The sequence below is a fragment of the Ictidomys tridecemlineatus genome, chromosome 3 (assembly GCF_052094955.1).
Source record: "Ictidomys tridecemlineatus isolate mIctTri1 chromosome 3, mIctTri1.hap1, whole genome shotgun sequence".
Lineage (NCBI taxonomy): Eukaryota > Metazoa > Chordata > Mammalia > Rodentia > Sciuridae > Ictidomys > Ictidomys tridecemlineatus.
The window spans coordinates 154,920,667-154,940,047 of NC_135479.1; the positions used below are offsets into that span (position 1 = coordinate 154,920,667).

Below are 19,381 nucleotides of genomic sequence, written 5' to 3' on the forward strand. Positions count from 1 at the left end.
GAATGCTTGGGGTCAGAGAATTTTATGTAAGGGGTCATGATATAATTGATCTCATTCATCATGTGTACACTGTGAGCCAAACCCATTTGAAAGACGGCCCAGGATGTACATTATTCTAGAGGCTGACCTTGACCTGTTTGAATATGGAAAATTAAGCTTAAAAATGTTTGAGGGAAGTAAGCACAAAAAAACTCTCAAAAGAATGATGTGCTTATTTCTGGCAATAATGCTACCATAATTCAAAGCTTTCTTTGTGCTTTACAGTTACCGTAGCAATGAACAATTCACAGTCAATGGGATTATTTCAATTTTAATGACTAATTGAACTAAGTTTTGCTAATTTGAGGCCATTCAATTAAATGTACTATCAACAATAGAGCTGTGATCTATTATGCCACTAAAACTTTCTGTAAATGGTAACTAAAGAGACAGAAGGCCTGCAAATAGAAAACAAGACCTTCTGAAAAGTGAGCTCTTTGTTCCCCTTAATATAAGACTCATTTCAGTGGCAGTTGTTAGTGGGAGGGATGAGATGCAAGTGGAGAATTCTAACTACCTTCTCAGCCTAGTGTTTGATGGTGTCTTCATCTTTCTGCCTGACTTATCAAAGAACTAGAAATGGGACATTCCCACTGCAGCTGGTACAACCCTACAGATGTCGCTAGCATGAAACAAGTATTTCTGGTTCTGTGATGTACAGGAGCCTTGATCTTGATCCCTGGGTTGAGAAGTCGATGTATAAAGCTGAGAGCTTGATTTCATGACGTGATGGCAGACCTACAACCATACCACAAAAGCTTTTGTGTGTCTACATCAAGGTGAACTCTAACCAAGCTTTTGGAACAAATGCTGATAGAATTTGGTCTTTAAAAAGAAAGTAACAAATAATTTTTATGCTTTCTGTTAAGATCCTGACTTTTAAGCCTCCCTTCTAGAGATTCAGGATGCAACAAGACCTCCAGACATGAAAGCCAATGTTTCTTGCTCAACTCTACCCAGGAAAAATTTACTTTTTTTCATTAGTTCAAAGGTCCAGGCAGCTTGGGAAAAATGGTACAGAAACCAGATACATTTCCATGATGACCCAGGGTTCTTGAGTCCAGTATATTCCACCAGACATTCCCTGACCATCCCATGGCAGAGAACTTTGCCTTTGGAAGGTTCAAGTGAATGTTGCTTTCATTAGGCCCTTAGACTTAAAGAAGCAATTAATGATACAAGAAACCATCAAGGATATTCTTTCTATTCAACTCGACTATACATTCATTCAATGAAGAACCATGTCAGGTATTTTTTGTGTCTCCCAGTTTATCATATAATTCCCTAAACATAGTAGGAACTCAATAAATTCTTACTGATTGATTGACAGGGATGATTTTATAGTCAGTTTCATATCTTTAACTTATAGATGGTTTTTGCTGATACCAAAAGAGTTTTTAAATAACTAAATAACTAATAATGCCTTAGGAAGAATTAATGCGAGGATTTGCAGAAAGGCCACACACATAAAAAGAAATAAGCACCATTCCGCAAGTCTGAAACCAATTGAATTTAAATCCTGTTCCAAAAATTAATTAGCTAAATATTGTTGGGTATGTCATTTTACTTCTGGTCACTAGCATATTATAAATAAAGCTCAGGACTTGGAATTGGCAGTCTCTCCATGTCTTTAAAATAGGAAAGATCATTCTCATTCCCCAGCAACTTCCCTCTCCCTCCCACTTTTCTCTCCCAATATACTTGCTCTACTCTATACTGATCTTCCTTCTGTTATTACTATTACTATTTTAGTTTGTGCATTATAATTATGTGTGTGTGTGTGTGTGTGTGTGTGTGTATGTGTATAAGTGGGAGTCAATGTATATTCATACATGGACATAGGATAATTTGGTAGATTTTGTCAAATTATGTTAAATGCACATACAGATATGGCATAATATTATTGTGTATAATTATAATGCACCAATAACAATAATAATAAATAATAAAATAAAAGAGGAAAAGATAAATGGGACACAGTTTTCAGTTTTAATAAGGGCTTACTTCGTAAAAAAAAAAAAAAAAAAATGAGTTCCCAAAGAGCTCATTCAGTTCAAAGAAGCAAAATAAGAGAAAAATTCTTCATTTGAACTGATTTTCAAAATATATCAGTGGAGTTGGTTAGCTGCTATTTTATTTAGATTTTTTCCATCTATGGTCCCAAATGAAATAGATCTATACTTTTCTTGTCCTTTTTGGGTTTTCTAATCAATGCCAAATTATCCCCATAAAGTAAGATGTATTTAATACAACCTTTATTTTCTAAACAGTTACTTGAACTTACAGTATCTCTTCTTCCAAATACTATAATTTGCTTAACATACTCTTTCTTTAGATTATTTCACATGTGACACATATATCATATTGTTATTTTCTAGAATTTTAGTTTTGTGTTCCTACAGATATGATTTTTATCTTTATTTTTTTAGTCCTTATGTATTTAAATAAGAGTGAAATTTTTGACTCATTTTCTTACCCTCACTTCCTACATCAAATAACATCTTCCTGATCATAAGTTTTCTTATAGGAATACTTAATCTAAGTGTGTTTTAAAGAAGATCATTGTTAATATTTCTGCTTCGTTTTTGAGTTTAAAGAATTAATTAAACAGAAAATCCTGTGTTTTATTTTTTTTTTCACCTTTAACGCCTTGAAAATATTACTCCACAAGCCCAGGGTTACTGTTGAGAATTCCAAAGTCAATCTGATTCTTTTTTCTTATATGTGGTAGCCTTTACTCTTTAAAAGCTTTGGGAGTTTTCTATTCACTTTTTTTTTTAAATATTTGTTCTTTTTGATATACATGGCAGTAGGGTATATTTTGAGATACTATATTTACATGGCATATAACCTATTCTAATTAGGATCCTATTGTGGTTGTACATGATGCGGAGTTTCATTGGTAGTGTACTCATATATGAGCACAGGAAAGTAATATCAGATTCATTCCACTGTCTTTTCTATTCCCACCCTCCCTCCTTTCCCTTCATTCCCCTTTGTCTAATCCGCTGAACTTCTATTCTTCCCTTCTCCCCACCTTGTTGTGTGTTAGCATCCGCATATCAAAAAGAATTCAAACTTTGGTATTTTGGGATTGGCTATTTGACTCAGCATGAGAGTCTCCAGTTCCATCCATTTGCCGGCAAAAGTCATTCTCTTTTATGGCTGAGTAATATAGTCCATTTGTGTGTGTGTGTGTGTGTGTGTGTGTGTGTGTATAATAAAGATAAAAATCATATCTATATATAGTTTTTAAAAACTGTTCTTGCCTCTCTCTTTTTATTCTAGGAAAGTCTCAAAATTATTTCTTTAAATTTTTCCTACCCTAATTGATTTTTCCTCTCTTCCTAGATCCCAATTATATGATTATTAACTCCTATTTCTAATATTTCTTTTTGTTTACTCTTTGTGCCTGTTATTATCATTATTAATATTTTTGGCTGCTGGGGATCAAACCCAACTTCATGCATGATAGGCAAACACTGTATCACTTGGCTACAGGCCCCCATCCCTGTGCCTATTATCTTTTGTAACATGCTTTGTTTGGGTGCTTCAACTTACTAACTTATTCTTTGCATCTTTCTGCTACCAATCCTAACTATTCGTTTTATTTTTGTTGAAGTTCCTCATCTCTGGTTGACTTTTTCTTTGTAATGGATTGTTTCATGTTTCTAATATTTTCCCTTCTCATTATTTGAATGTTATTAGGTTTATTAGGTTGACTCTAAGTGATTCTTTCATCTGATCATGACAGTGCTTTCACTCTTCAAGGGTCTTCAGTTGCTACCTGTGAACTCGTATTTCCCTGAGGTCATCTGCAAGCGCAAAGTGAAGAGAAAGGAGAAGAATCTCAGGCCCAAGTTCGGATCAATTATGGTGATCTGGGAGAGCTGAAAAAATATTGAGGCAGGGATTCTTTGAAATTACAAACTGGGCTCTTTATTCTCTGTTTATCGCCTGTCCACCACTCACAGTAAGCCTTTGCCCTGGGGCTTCAAATTTGTCCAAAGCCCATCTCTAGGATGCAGTTTTCAAATAGGAATGAAGGGGTGGGAACTGGAGTGGCAGGTGGGATCATGTTGGGAGGAGAAAGTGTCCAAGTGCTGGCAAGTCTACCAATGTTCTATTACCTGCTCCTCACTCCAGCTGGGCTCCAGCTCTGCCCTGGATTTGGCAGGCTGCTTCCTACTGGGTCTGAACTGTTTTGGCTGTTTTCCTGACTCTCAGTCTCTGGTATACCAATGGGGGAGCCAGGGCAGTGTGGAAGACAGGACAAAGGATAGCGGGAATGTTCCCCTAAACCTGTCTCCTCCTTGATGGTGGCTCCCACAGACCTCCTACCCTCATCCCAAACCTTAGCACCTTCTCTCTCTCTAGGAATGTCCTCCCAGTGTTATTTCATTTTGGTATCCATCAACCTCATTTTCTTACCTTTTGGCAACACCAAGGTAAGGTTTGAGGAAAGAATTTGGCCACCATGTTGGGGTGATGTGTTGGACCATTCACCAGTAGCTATCAAAGTGTCTCAGGGACTCCTCGAGGGTACATTGAGAGGCATCTCATGGAAGCCTAAGGAAACTTAGGACTGTGAAGAACAGTCTGAAAAACTACTGCCCAAACATTTAAAGAGTAACAATGTCTCTAGTCTTATTTATATGCTAACTCATGACTCATTATATGAATAAAATTATAAATTATTGCATTAGTTTCTAATAAGTTTATTTTGTAGGAAAGGATAATATAAATCAAAAGTCTCCAGCTTATTTGCCCTCTTAATTTTCCTATTCATGAACAACAACAAAAAAAACCTTGAAAACTTTCCCATAATAAGCAGATCTCAATATTAGGCAATATTCAAGGGTGTTAGGGGTTTAGGCCCTATAGATGACTTTAGGAGAGCAAACTACATAGCCCATAACTCTTAGATGACGAAAAAACTATAAATGTCAGCTCAGACCCAAGATATTACCTGTAGCAGGAATATTAATGAAGTGAAAACTGCTCATCCAATTCACTATTTATCCACTCATCATTCAATAAAAATCATCCATCCATCTGTCCATCAGCCACCCAGCAGGTGTTTCCTGGGCACCTGTATAAGAGTTCCTTAAGAACTGGGGCTTTGCCATGTTCATTCCTGCATCCTCTACAAGGTCTAGCATAATAAGCATGAAGTAGGTACTCAAAAAATATGTGAGTTTAAATATGTTCTTGAACTCACAGCTTTAAGCTCTGTGGTGGGCAAAACTATTTCTAAATTTTCTGCTGCAATTGCCAATATAAACAGTATACTGGAGAGCTTCCTCATAGCTAACCATATTTCTACAGCTAAAGCTTAATTCCATCCTATGGGTCTCTTGAATTTAAGAGAAATCAACCCAGTCTGCAAAGTCCCAAAGACACAGAGTGAACTGAACACGTTAAGACACAAGACTAATTTGTTTATTAGGTGTGTTCTATAAGTTGACCAGGGAGATTTTTGGCAAATAAATAAATAAATAATCAAATAGGGACTTCAGGGCACAGAAAGAGCTCAGTAGGAGGAAGGAAGCGAAGTCCTTGCATAGTTCTAATAAGAACAGAAGGTGGCAGCAGTAGGCAACGTGGATTCTTGGCAGAAATGCAGCACTTGCAGAAACCAGGGAGAGGAGGCTTTGAGAAAGAGGAGAAGGTCAGAAGGTGACTGACTACCTATTTCTTTTTCATAGAGACTGTGGGGTGGAACATTGGTCCTCTCTACGGGGGGCAGGATGCGGCACCTTACATGATCTGCCTGGGCATCCCATACCCAGTCATGCCTGCCTGGGAGGCTCCCTTGTTGCTACCCATCTGCAGGCCAATTACGTTCTGCCCCTGGCGAAGCTGCTCCTCTGAAAATCCTCTTCGATTCTGCTGAGCTTTCCTGGATGGGGAGAGTGAGATGGAATAATGTCATGTGACAGATTTCAAAGCCTTGTCAAGATGTACAGTTAGACGGGCTCTATCTGAGATCATCCAATAGACCAGCAGGCCCACCCTGAGCCAGGACCTACCCCAATTCTTGCCCTTCCCTGAGGCTTGGGCCCCTATCCTTAGAAGCCCAGATGTTTTTCAGAATTTCCAGCAAAGATAAAAGAAGAATCTGTGGCTGCCTCCCTGGGGAACTGACTTTCATCTTTCCTTCTTTTTTCCCCTCTCCCCACTCTCGTTTCTTCTCCACCATTTTCAGCCATCTCATTCTGCATCTTCTGAAACAAAGTCAATGCTTCTTACAAACCATGCCATTAACCCCCTTCCACCCTTCCTGCACAGACCAAGGATTCATGTTCCCTTTTAAAGCTGAGGGACCTAGGAGTTAACAAGGGCAAATGTCTTACTCTAGGTCAGAGGTCTGAAGACTTTGCTAAAGAGCCAGGTAGTAAATAGTTTTGGATTTGCAGCCACATACTAATAATGCTGGATCAATATTCAATGGATCAATATTGAGGAGATTTTTCAAACCAAGGTCATTTAAAATGACACAAGCTAGGGGCTAGGGATATAGCTCAGTCAGTAGAGCGCTTGCTTCCCATGCACTAAGGCCCTTGGTTCAATCCCCAGCACCACCAAAAAATTAAACAAACATTCAATTCATCTTTAAAAAATACACTAAAAAATGTGACATAAGCTGGTACATTTTTATAACTCTCAATGACAAGAAAAGGGCTTCAGGGAAATTATTTACCATTTTTTTTCTACGAATAAAGCTATGCAATTTAACTTCCCACCTTCCCTGTCCTTACCCTACCTCCAAAGGAAAAATCCCCCCAAAATCTTTTTAGTAACCTGAGATGTCCATATGATTTATCATCCAGACTGGGAAAATTTGGGGAAGAGGGTGTTATTATTAATGAATTGGAACAACAGATATTAACCAGGACAGTGTTTGGCAAACAGGATATATTTAACCTTCATTAAGTACACAGAGAAAACTAAAAAGAGGGAGGAAAGAAGGAAGGGAGGGAGGAAGTAGGTGAGTGAGTGAGTCGGGGGTGGAATACTCAGGGCTGCTCAGGTCTTAATAAACCAAGTACAGACATCAAACTGCTTCTAAAAACGACCATCCATTCCCACTGATCCTCAGGAGAGGCACCTGGCCGAGCAGGAGGATCCAGATATCTAATAAGAAAGGCCCTACTCTCTCTGCCCTGGGTAGAATGCTGGGGGACTCAGTTGTGGGCCAGGAGTGCTTGCTCCTGGGGGCTCTGCATACAAATGGCCCTGGGGAGCTCCTAGGCTTCTGATCCTCTCTTTAACTGTCTGCTGCAGGAGGCAGAGAAGGAACTTTTACCTGTGGAACCAGGATGGCTCTCCCCGGTAGCAGCCATCATCCTTGGTGACTGCAACACTGCCTAGAGCCATCAGGGTCCTCTGCACAGCTGCCATGTCCTTCCCTGGAAGCCAATGAAGAGATTAAAGCCAAGTGTGTGTCAGGGCCAAGGAATTCTGGAAGGATGTAGCTGCACACCCAGGATAGAAATTCTGATAGGGGGCTGTGGATGACCACATTCAAGGGGGAAGTACTATCAAACTCTTACCAAAGTGATCCTAAGGTGACCAGTCCCAAATTACTCAGAAAGGAACACAAACAAGCCTGATTAATTATTCTCCACTCATATCAGTTACCTTTCCAATCCACTCGTACTGGCTATAGGAATAAACAGTCTGAACACCTGCAGCTCAGATCTAGAAAGGTCCCTGTCCTAAGCAGAGGACCTTGCCTTGGTGGGCTCTACAAGCCGAGGGAAGGAAAGTCCTCTGGAGGGGCTGTCAACTTGGTCTGCAGAAGAGCTCTTTCCTCAGGTTAGAAAGAGAAAAGAAAACCACAGAGCAAGGGATTGGATGGAATGATTCTGCACCAGGCACCAAGTGGGCTCCTCTCTTGTGCTTTATCTGGGTTAAAAGCATCTAAAAGCATCCATGTTCATCAAATTGAGCATTCACTTGGCTCAGTGGGCCGGAGGTCTGGCAAATGGAGAACAGCAAATCCACACAGAAAGCACTCCATGTGACACAAGTGAAAGGCCCTCTATTTTGTGATGGGTGAAAGAAGAAAATGGAGACAATAAATCACTCACTTGTGTGAGAGAGGAGAGCAAAGAGACACATGAGGTGTGGCCTGCATGGGAAGGACAGCGCGGCCACCAGAGGAGCCTGTGGAGGAGGCAGCTGGGCCCTGCAAGTCATCTGCTCCTCCCATCCTTTTTCCTTTCCTCCTTTCCAGGTGACATGCCCTAGGCTGAGAGAGATGCTGCTGTGCAGGTCACCTGCTATTTAGAAAGCAGATCAAAGGTCTGTGCAAGACACCAGTGTGGAATACAAGAGCTTGAAAGGCACTTGGTTAAAAAGGAAAGGAGCTTTCAGCCTGGCAGGGAGCTGGGAAAGTTAAGGGCAAATATGAAAAGTCCTTCTTTGGACAGAGTGAGCCATCTGTGGTCTCTGGCCCGGCTGCTGCAGCTCAGTCACTGGGGAATACAGAATTACAGGGGAAAGGCAGATGGAAAATGAGAATGGAGTATGAACTGTAATAAAATAAACAATTAAGGCTCTCACCGGAAGTTCAGTCCAGGATGTGCATTTACACAAAGAGAGAGCAAATTCTCCTTCCCTGGCCTCTCTTCCTCCACCCCCACCTCCCGCATTAACCACAGGGTGATTGTCTGGATCCTGGGGAGGCCTGTGGGACTGGCTGATGGATACAGGATGAAATGCTGTCAGTGGAGAATCCCCAGATTCAAGGAACAGCTGGGGTGGTGAATGGAGTATCTGGGCGGCAGATGGAAGGGGAAGGGCAGAAAGAATACAAGGAATTAAGAGAGAGGAAATGCAGAGATGGTTGTTCATTTTCTTCCACAGATGAAAAGCATTTCTGTAATTGTCACTGTATGACAGAATGCTTTTTTTTTTTTTTTCTTTAATAGAACTGTAGTAATGACGTTTTAAAGAATCATTCTGGGAAAAGATAGGGAGTAGGTTTGGTCTTAAGCACAGCATTCTAAAAGAGAATGACAGAGCATAGGAAGGCTCAGGTTAGGTTAGACCAATCTTCTCCACTCTGTTCAAAGGGCACACAAGAAGTCTGTTTCTGATAGTTGGAAAGACCTGTCCTGAAATGTCCAGATCTGGGGAAATGTGAAGCCTGAGCAACTCAGCCTTAGCTGCCACCCTGCAGCAATGAGGGAAATGCAAGCTTCCTTCAGCCACAGGAGTCTCCTTCACCAGGGGCGAGCTAATTAATGTATGCAAAACATGAACCCAGAAGGGACAGGAAAAGCTGTTCCAGACTAAGGAGAGATGACCAAGAACCTAGAATTATACCACCCCCACCCTCATTCGAGTAGAGTTAAAAAGGAAGTGATTACCTGATGGAGGCTGTAATGTACAGGTTTCTGAAACCAGGAGGGGGAAACATTATTACACAAGAACAAATCAGAAAGATATGCCCTTAAGAAAGGTCCCAAGGCAGGAGATTTAATACCAGTTATAGGGTAGATGCTTTATTCTGATCATAATTAACCCCATGGAGTTGGGATTATTTCTCTCCATCTACAGATGGGAAAACTGATTCAGAGAGGTTAATTAGTATGCCCAGAGTCACCTGACAGGTCAATTGGAGCCAAGCTGTAGCTTGGATCATCCTGAATGCAAAGTTCTCTTGACCACATGCCCTCTCTTGAAGGGCCCCCTTGCAGGCTAGATGGGGAAGCATGTTCCTTAGCAGGAGCCAGTGATCAGGGATGATGGGAGGGGTCACAGTGTCTGCTTTAATGCCAGGCCACAGGGAATGCAAGGGAGATAAAACCAGGACACCGGTTTTGGGCTTCACAGGATCAAATGCATCAACCCCCAATAGCCATAAGTTTTGGAATGCTTTCATCTGGAATAACTTTTTTTTTTTTTTGGTATCTTTACCCAAATAACATTAAAGCAAAGAAAAGCTGTTGGAATCAGTGTGCTGACCAAGTGAATTATTGTCAAGATTTTAACTAATATTATGACTAGAAATCTGCCATCTGTGACCAGTTCATGTCTAGCTCACTGTCTCGTCAGGACTAGCATACTTTCTACTAGAGGCTCCTGGTGGAGACTTTCACCACTCCTGGGCTGATGAGACAGTAAGAGGGCCTTTTTGCAGCCTGACCTCTCTTGCCAGTTCAGAAGCCCTGTCAAGTATCTACTGTTAGATGAGAGGGGCATGAAGAAGGAGTTGGGGCCACTTGTGGAGGCTGATTTCTGTAACCAGGTAACAAAAACTGAAATGTATGAAGAATCAATGACGTTTAAGAAGACCTGTGAACAGTGCTGGGAATAAAACAACAAAAGCTAAACTGCTTGTATCAAAGTATAACACCTGCCTTGTTGTGAAGCCTTCAAAACCACGCAAGTATAAAAAATGGCCATACACAGTTGATTCAGAGTAGATTCCCAAGCTTCTTGGCTTCTTGGGATATGGGTGGGGGTCATCTTTTTAAAAATATGAATTTTGAGGTTATTCTCTTGAGAGACTAATTTGGCCAGTAGTGGGAGTCTACATTTTTAATAAACTCCTCAGGTAATTTAAATCATCAGGCAAGCTGGAAAAATAATCTGTTCTTTCTTTATCTTTTTTTTTTAACCTGATGACTTAACAAAGCATCAGAATTACCTAAGCATCTTAAATATTCAGGTTCTGGGGCAATCTTTTGAGATGATTCTGAGACAGCCAAATGGACAGGCAAGCATTGCTCTAATACTCTAGTTTCCAATTTCTTTAAATATCATAATGTCCGGCATGTCATAAATACTAAATAATATTTGTTAAGCACACAAAGTCGAAAAGCAAAACCTATCATCAGAAGGGCTTTGACCCAAGTTGGGAGCCATCCAGAGCTCTGGCGACTTAGTATCATGTTGCTCCCTGAGATTGTTCCTGGATGTTTTGCTGGATGCTTGTGGCTCCTCAAGTCAGCTTGAGGAGGCCATTCTTCCAAGAAAATAAAGGAGAAAAATAGTCTAAAAAAGGACAAACCAGAGGTTGAGGATTTTCTAGATGCAGCAGAAATGAGATTGAGTCTTGATGGTGATCTAAGAATAGACCACTAACCATAAGAAGAAAAGTGACACAGGGAAGAGGAGAGGCCATATTCACACTAACATCTTGGGATTTTGATCAGTCTCTGTGTTTTTTTCCAGACCTCTGTCATAGGAGGAAGTTAACATTAGACTTGAAATTTTTTTAAAATGCTGGGAGAATTGGAAAGGGCTATGCAATGTATCATTCCAACTACATGACACTCCGGACAAGGCAAAACTAGGGAGAATATAAAAAGATCAGTGATTGCCAGGGTTGGGGTTGGGGATGGATAAAAAATGTACCACAAAGGATTTTTAAAACAGTGAAAATATGCTTTATAAATCTACAGCGGTGAATACACATCATTATACATTTATCCAAACCCACAGAATGTACAACAGCAAGGGTGAACCCTAGTGTAAACTGTGGGCTTTGTGTGATAATGTAGTGTCAATATAGGTTTATCAATTAATTACCACTCTGGTAGAGAACACTGATAATGGGAGGCTAGGCATTTGACGGGCAGTGGGCATATGGGAAATATGTATCTCTTAATTTTGTTATGAACTTAAACCTTAATGAAAGAAATAACCTTTAAAAAACTTAAAAAGGTTGGTAGGATGGATAGTAGCTCTCTCTCTCACCTGGAAAATCTAAAATAGAGTGTCAGGTAGCAATGGACACTTATTTGACAATGGAGAATTCCTCACTTCACATTTTATCACAAAGTAATGTTACTCCAAATACAGTCATGTACCCCAGACTATTAAATTATAATCTCTGGGGAGTGGGGCCAGAGGTTCTGCATCATAATGATCCAACCCAAGGATTCTTAATGCTGGTAAAGTTTGAGAGACATTACCACACAGATAGTTTAACAAGAATTTTGTACTCTGAATTTTTTTTACTTCTAAGGTATCTTATGCATATCTTTGGAAAGAAAAAATGAGAAGGATTAAGAGAGAAAAAAGGCAATAGAGAAATCACTTGGGTAGGAAAGTTGGGTGGGCCATGCTCTACTTTCTATTTCTACTTTTAACACTGAAAACGAGTCTTAAGTCAAATTTGTATTTTTCAGAGTTACTTCTATTTTATATCAGTCTCAACCCAGCCTTTTGCCTCTTGGAAACTGGATTCCTAAAATAATATTTCTTGCACTTACAGAGAAAGCAATAAGTGGAATAAAAATCATTTCTTATTTCCCTGAATAATAATAATAATAAAACTTAGGCATAGCTCTCGGTTTTACACTCAAGGTAGAGAAAATACTGCTGTTGTCAAAGGAAAAATGCCAAAGGGTAGGTTGGATTTGTTCTGTAGGTTTTATAAATTTCTGTTGCTTTCCTCCCCAGGATGGTGAAATAGGGAAGGATAGTGGTTCTCAAAGTGGGGTTCCCAGGCCAGCAGAAGGTGCATCACCTGCAAATTGGTAAGAAATGCAAGTTCTTGGACCTCACCCCACAGTCAATACCTCAGAAACTGGAATTGTGACCTACCAATCTGTATTTTCCCAAGATTACCAAGTGATTCTGATGCAGGCCAGAGGTTGAGAAAAATCAAATACGATTGTCAGCAGCCACTTAGAACAAAAGCAATGAAAGCTATGCTGATAGAAAAGGAAGCGTCAAGTAGCAGGCATTTGTGATGCCTCAAGTACCTCGCAGCATCCCAAAATATCTCACACTGGGTGGAATGTCTCTTCTGCTCTTGCTGTTGAGGAATGGCACATATAGTGACACCTCGCCGAAGAATATATTTGAACCTTCCAGGCTCTCCACTTCCAATGTAAACCACAACCCTCAACTCTGAGTCATCAACAGAAGGGAGCAGGAAAGACAAAACCACGTAAGCCAGGGTCCTCATCAGTGAGTTCACTGAGAAGAATAATTGGATTGGTTGATCTTTAAGCCTTGCCTGCTCTGACATTCTAGAATTCCTTATGTTTAACCCCTGCCAAGTGGTAATACAAATAAACAAGAAAGGTCAGTTACTGATGGGCTAATGGTAGGGGAAGAGAAGCCAATGTTTATTAGGTGTCTAGGAGCCAGGCACAGTGCTAAGCTTTTTACACTTGATCCTTATAATAAATCTACGTGGGAGACACTAGACTTGTTTACACAGAAGAGAGCAGAGGCCAAGCAACCTCAACAAGATCATGCTGCTGGTATTCAGCTGAAGAAGGGTTTCTATCCCTTCTTACTCCCAAATGCATGCTGTTCCATTGCTGGGTCTGAAATTGGCCAAGCTCCAAGACCCGGGGAAAGATACCAAAAAAGCAATGACCTCTGAGAGACAAGTCAATCAAATGACTTGTGGAGCGTGCACCTTCCTGTTTGGAGGGTGACCTATGAAGGATCCGCAGATGGGAGAGAGGGCAAAGGTCAAACAGGCCACCCTATCAGCTCCTGTGTGTGGCCATTAATTGAGTGTAAGAAGAGTGCCTTTCCAGCTTCATTCCTTCATCTCTTACTTGCTATTAGTCTAAGAAAGGACAGGACAATGACATGAATAATTCTATGCTGCCAACACTCCATACACTCTACTTTTTCCAGACAATATTCTAAGCATTTCTAATGTATCCCTCATTTATTCTCCATATCAACCCTGAGAAGTAGGTTCTATTAGCCCCATTTTACACTTGAGAAAATTGAGGCATAGAGGTTAATTAAAAAGCTGTGAGGCACAGATTTGAACCAGGAAGTCTAATTTCTGACTCGGGGGTCTGTACTCTCTTCTACCTTCCAAGGTAAGCTTTAACTGCAGTCTTTCTAATCAGATCCTGTATTAGCACACTCACTCTCATGTGTTCTCTAACACACATACACACACACACACATGCAAACACACACACACACACACACACACACACACACACTCCTTCCTTTCTTGCTCCTCTTTTTCTCCTCTCTCTTTTCTGTTCTCAGAAAAGATGTTCTACAGCACACTCTCCTCTTTGTCATAGACAGCTCAGCTGACTCCACCCTATCTCACCCAGCATCCACAGCAAATTGGAAAATAATCTGCCAGGATACTTACCTTCTTTAATCCTAGAGGAAAAACACCCCCAGCCTCCTTCCATTCTTCAAAACTGTCCTCCCTTCTTCTCTATCACCAGAAGGAGCTGGTCATCCCAGCTTCTTTTAGAGGGGACTTTAGTAGCTTTAGTCTACAATGCTCCTGTGATCAGGTATTTTCCTGGACCAGAGAGCCTTGGGTTCTTTTTGGAAGAATCTTGTATTCTGATTGTTCCCAAGTCAATTCCAAATATTTCACCTCAAAAGGGCTTAAGGATGATAGATGTATCTGGGGCCCCTGCTTCTATAAATAATTGAAGTCTAAACAAGAAAGCATTTGGCAATATTGGACTTCTGCAGTTTTACTGGTTTGCAAGAGAGGCAGCCTGGAAAGTCACCAGGCATCTCTGGGCAAGCAGATCTTTGCATAGGAAGAAAAGGTCAAGCCAGGAAAATGGGGGGATTGAGAGCAGTTGAGTATAAAATGCCTGCAGAGGAGGAAGAGAAATGCCCAGGAAAAGAGGGCTGGGGCCGTAGCAGCCATAACCACCATGCCATGGCTACCACAGCCATGGCGCAGGAAATTGGGAACAGTAAACTGACATGTGAGGATGGAATTAAAACCTCCATCAGAGGGTAGAATTGTAAGTTGAGTGTGGGACTGAACAAAACAGCTAGTCCAATAGCTGTGTATACAACTTGTATACCTTCACGTGAATGCAGACACACAAAAACATGCCAACACTGTTCTGCAACAGCCCTTTGATTTCAGCTTAGTCATCGCAAAACTCGTGAGTAGCATCCAGCTCTTGAGCAAGAACTCTGGCCTTGCTTGCTAGATCCATGATTCCCCATTCTCCCTGCTTCTCTGTTCAAAGAAACCAGCTTTTCCACCTGTGATCAAATATACAGTAACCAGCTCTGGCCAGAGCTTCAAACAGAGGTCCTGGGAAATATCAAGAGTGCTGTCCAAATCATAACCTATCTCCCTGAACCTCTGACCCCCACAGAGGCCTCTGGCGTCATTAAGAAACTCCTAAGCATCTACCTCCCTGTTGTCTACACTCTCAACTCTCCCCAACCTTCTGGAGAATCTACATAGAGTTCTTCTAACTACCATCAGTGACAGCACCCTTGGAATGAATCTCTTTCCTTCTTTCCTTTAAAAGCTGATCCTTCTTCTGTGCTGGTGATAGGACCCTTAGTGTTTCTTTTTCTCTTTTTCTAGAAGAATTATCCTGGGGCCAAATGTCCACAGCCCTATCTCAGGCTACCACAGTCACACCTCTTACTCTTCCTGTTCCTTAAGGAGGATCCGACACAGGGGGCTGGAGCAAGTGGTGTAGACCTCCAACAGGCTGTTCATTAGGGATCATTGCTCCTCATGCCCCATTCCTCTTGCGGTGAATACCTCCCCCGTGTAAAGCTCACCTTCATGGTCTTCAGGCAAAGGGGGAAGGGGAGTAAAGCCTCCTTAGTAATGTAAAAACAGGAAAGCCCCCTTGGGATCCCTGACTTCTACAGACCTCTCAGTTTACTACTCATACATACTTCCTGCACTTGGAGGGGGCCTCACCAGGGTCCCTTCCAACCACACTAACTCCCCCCTTCAGTCCCACACAGCTTTGACTCATCCTCCTCATTGTTGTCATTGTCATGATCATCATCAACAGCAGCAGTGGCTAGTCACTATTGTGATTCAACAGCATCTTCATGGTGTACGAGAAGGAAACTAGGCTTCCTGGCCAAAGAATGTCTTGGCAGACTAATTAAGGCCCTATTCTTTGGCATCAGAGGGCCTGGGTTTGAGTCCCAGTTCTTCTAATTACTAGTTCTCGGACAGACACACATAACCATGGGCATACTTCAACACCTGTGAAATGGGGAAATGAAAAACACTTACCTTATAATTTTGTTGGAAGAAGTGATTGGCATTATTCAGTAAAGCACTTATCCAAAGTCTAGTGTACAGGAGAACATCAATAACCCTTAGCTCTCTTTATTAACTCAGGAAACTCATCATGGGTTTGATCTAGAAAGCAGGCACCAAGGCTGGAACATGGTACACAGGAATTTAGAGGCAACTGTCCATGAAGTCCAGTAACCTGGCCTGAATTTTGGAGTATCTGAGTTTTTAAATTAATGGTAAAAAAGCAAAGTAAATCTCTTGGCATCTTAGGATTTTAACTACTTATCCGTCAGGGAACATGAAATGGCCTAAGTAGGTAACTGAGGATTACAGAGGTAACTGTTTATAACTTGTTTGGTAGAGTGCTCCTCTGCTAGAAATCTCTTCCAACCACCCCCTGAATACCCCTTAAAATGCCTTGCCTTTTGGATCAGAGGAACATTATCCATTTTCACTGTCAGTAAAGCCATTTGGGTCACTAGCCTGGGGATCCTATTGGTCAGGCCATGATGATGGCTAGTGACAATGAGCACGTGAGAGATGACTAGTGACAATGAACACGTGAGAGTCAATCTGGCAGTCCTGCTTACACTGTCCATATCTCTCAGTGCCTCGGGCAGTCCTCAGTTGAGAAAGGATTCAGCTACATGGATGGACACGCAGGTTTTAAAGGGACACTAGGCCCTGATAGTGTCTCCATTCACATCATTTCCCCAATAAAAGTAGAATGCTAAATGTGTCTAAGAATGCAATTTGATTTTTATGCCTTTGTAAGATTTCCTCACCAGGTCACTTCACAAAGGTGAAAGAAAAAAAAAAATGTCACATTCCCTGTCAGCAGAACACCTATGTGAAAGGTATAGTCACCAAGCTCCCAGATAATTGTTTAAAAGATTCAAGTGCTATTTATTTCTCGGGTTGAATGACAACATTGCACCAGATGGCTTTGTCTGTAAGCCTTGCTGCTGGTGAGTCAGAAGCACACTGGCCCCCTGCCTCCCTTCTCCTCCAGGAGCTATGATTTGCTATGGGAGGGCAACAGGAATAAAAGGCATCCATGTAACCATTTTTGCTTCCTCTCTACGGAGGATTCTGTTTACGGCACTAGTTCTCTGAGATCCTTTGCCAGTGTCCTCAGGGTGTGCATTCCTAGAGGAAAGTACCCCTTTTGAAAGAGCATCACAAAGAGGGAGGCTAATAGGGCTGCTGAGAGCACTCCCCACACACCCACAGGCACAGGGAAGAACATCCTGAGTGGCTTTCACAAAGAGATAGGGCAAAGGGGAGGGGTGCGAGGTGGGGAGAACAGACCCAGAGGTTGAAGGGCTGTTTACCTTCCCATAGATCCACCGTCTGAAAAATGTCAGTGGTCCTGACGCCATAGATCTCCGCAGCTTTTAGGAACTGGGAGATTTGCTCCATCTGCTTAAAAGCCATCTTTGACTCTGAGATCTTAGGGATGGGCTCTTGTCCTGGTGGATATAAACTGTTTATCAGCTTGCACAGGACCTGAAGGGGGTGGGGTGGGGACACAGAATCAGTGTTTCCCTTTGTAATCAATATCATAAATGAGAAGTGAATCCCTCCCCCACAATATGCACAGCACAAGGCACAGCTCACCAGGTTTGGTAAGAGCAAGTCACAGGCCCCAGGAAAGCATGGGTTCAGGGTTTTGCAGTCAGGCTTCCACACTACACCCCCAAAACTCAGATCGCCCTATTCCCAGGGCTGCACCCCACTACAGGGAGCCCTGCAGCCTATTCCCTTCTTATTCCTCCTTGTTCCCTTTTCAGGACAAAGGAAAGAATATTTACAAATAGGGAATGGCACAAGGTGATGAGGAACATGATTCCACACTTTTAATGAAGAGATGAGTTTATGGTTTCTGGGGGGAGGAAGGGTGGGTTCTGATCTGCCATGTACCAAAAACAGATCAGAATCAGTTTTCAATAACTCATCCCATGTGTGTTAATGATGTATAAAAGAACTGAACTTGAACACTGGGTGATATCTTTACCCAGACACCTATAACCCAAGTCCTGGGCTACTCAACGAATACATGGAATAGCAGTTATGTAACAGTAAATCACAGCTTGCAAGAAGAGACGGACTTGTTTGATTCAGTTGAGCCTGTGGTCCTCAAGTCCCCAAAACACACATGACAGCATTATCAAAGAAGGACTCCCTTCAGGGTCCTGAGAACCCATCCATCCACAAATGGCCATTGAGCACCTCCAGGGAGCCTGGTTCCCAGAGGTTGGGAAGGAGGCTACCCCCATCCCCATCCTTTGTTTTACTGTGTAACCAGCAGGTTCCCCTGGGGGAAGGAATGGCCCAGAAGCACTGATGCACCAAGAAGGCTGCAGAGATCACAAGGAAATATTTATCTCTATTCTCAATGGGAAAATCACGAGGGCCTCAAATTTGCCGACAACTCAGAAGGAAGCTGTGAAGCTTGGATAGATGGGGAAATCCTCGGAGCCAGCTAGGGAATTGTGCAGGGAGCATGAATTTTCCAACCCAGAAGAAGAAATAAAGGCATCCCCATCCTTCCCGTGAGAAAGACTTGGCAACAGCAGCTCCTCCCGCGACCTCGCATTGAAAGAAAGAGCCCTGGGAAGGGTTTTCCTGCCCACCACCCCAGCAACAAGATCGCTGCCAGTCTTACCGTCCCGTCCATTAACCATTTCTGAAAATGGGTCCTGCCGGGGGGCGGGTGCTCTATGTCCTCGGCGCACTGCAGGATGATCCAGTCCACCAGCTTGTTCTCCAGGTCCGCGTCGTACTTCTGCTCGATTTTCTCCTGTACCTCTCGGCTTAAGCCATAGCTGGGGCCCCTGTTAGCCATCTCTGGAAGAGAAGAGAGGACACGCGCGGCATCCACACAATAGCAGCCGCAACAGCGCCCGGGCTCCCTGCGAACAGGTCTGGGATGCGGCTGGGCGGCCGGGGCCCAGCAGCAGCGAAACGGGCAGAAAGCCGGGCGTGGTTTAAATGAAGGAGCCAATGAAGCCAATGGGGTTTCACCTACAAACGGGAAAGGAAAGCGCAGCCACGCTCCAGTGACTCTAAAATAAAACCTCGGCCCGTCCAGGGGGGCTGGAACCCCCCCCCCAGTCCCGCCTCTCAAGGAGACGAGATGATGTATGTACAGGGACTCACAATCGAGCCTGAACCCCCAGGCAGTGAGGGGGAGGGGTAGTGGTCGTTTCCTCCACTTCTCGGTAGCGCTTTGCAAAGGCAGCGATGGAGAGAGCGCCAAGAGCAGGTAATTAACAGGCCCAGAGGAACGCTGCCTTGACCTACAGCTGCGGATGCTGCATCGCGCCTGGAAGAATGGCACGCTGA

General features: G+C 42.6%; 1 protein-coding gene across 1 annotated transcript; it reads right to left on the minus strand.

Moving 5' to 3' along the window:
- Positions 1-5,459: 5,459 nt before the first annotated feature.
- On the minus strand, positions 5,460-19,119 carry Tagln3 (transgelin 3). The gene is made up of 4 exons (XM_040270392.2): positions 18,702-19,119; positions 17,368-17,542; positions 7,349-7,451; positions 5,460-5,941 (listed from the first exon to the last, which is right to left on the minus strand). The coding sequence occupies exons 1-4, from the start codon at positions 18,879-18,881 to the stop codon at positions 5,800-5,802; spliced, it is 600 nt and encodes a 199-aa protein (XP_040126326.1). The 5' UTR covers positions 18,882-19,119; the 3' UTR covers positions 5,460-5,799.
- Between the last annotated feature and the right edge of the window lie 262 nt (positions 19,120-19,381).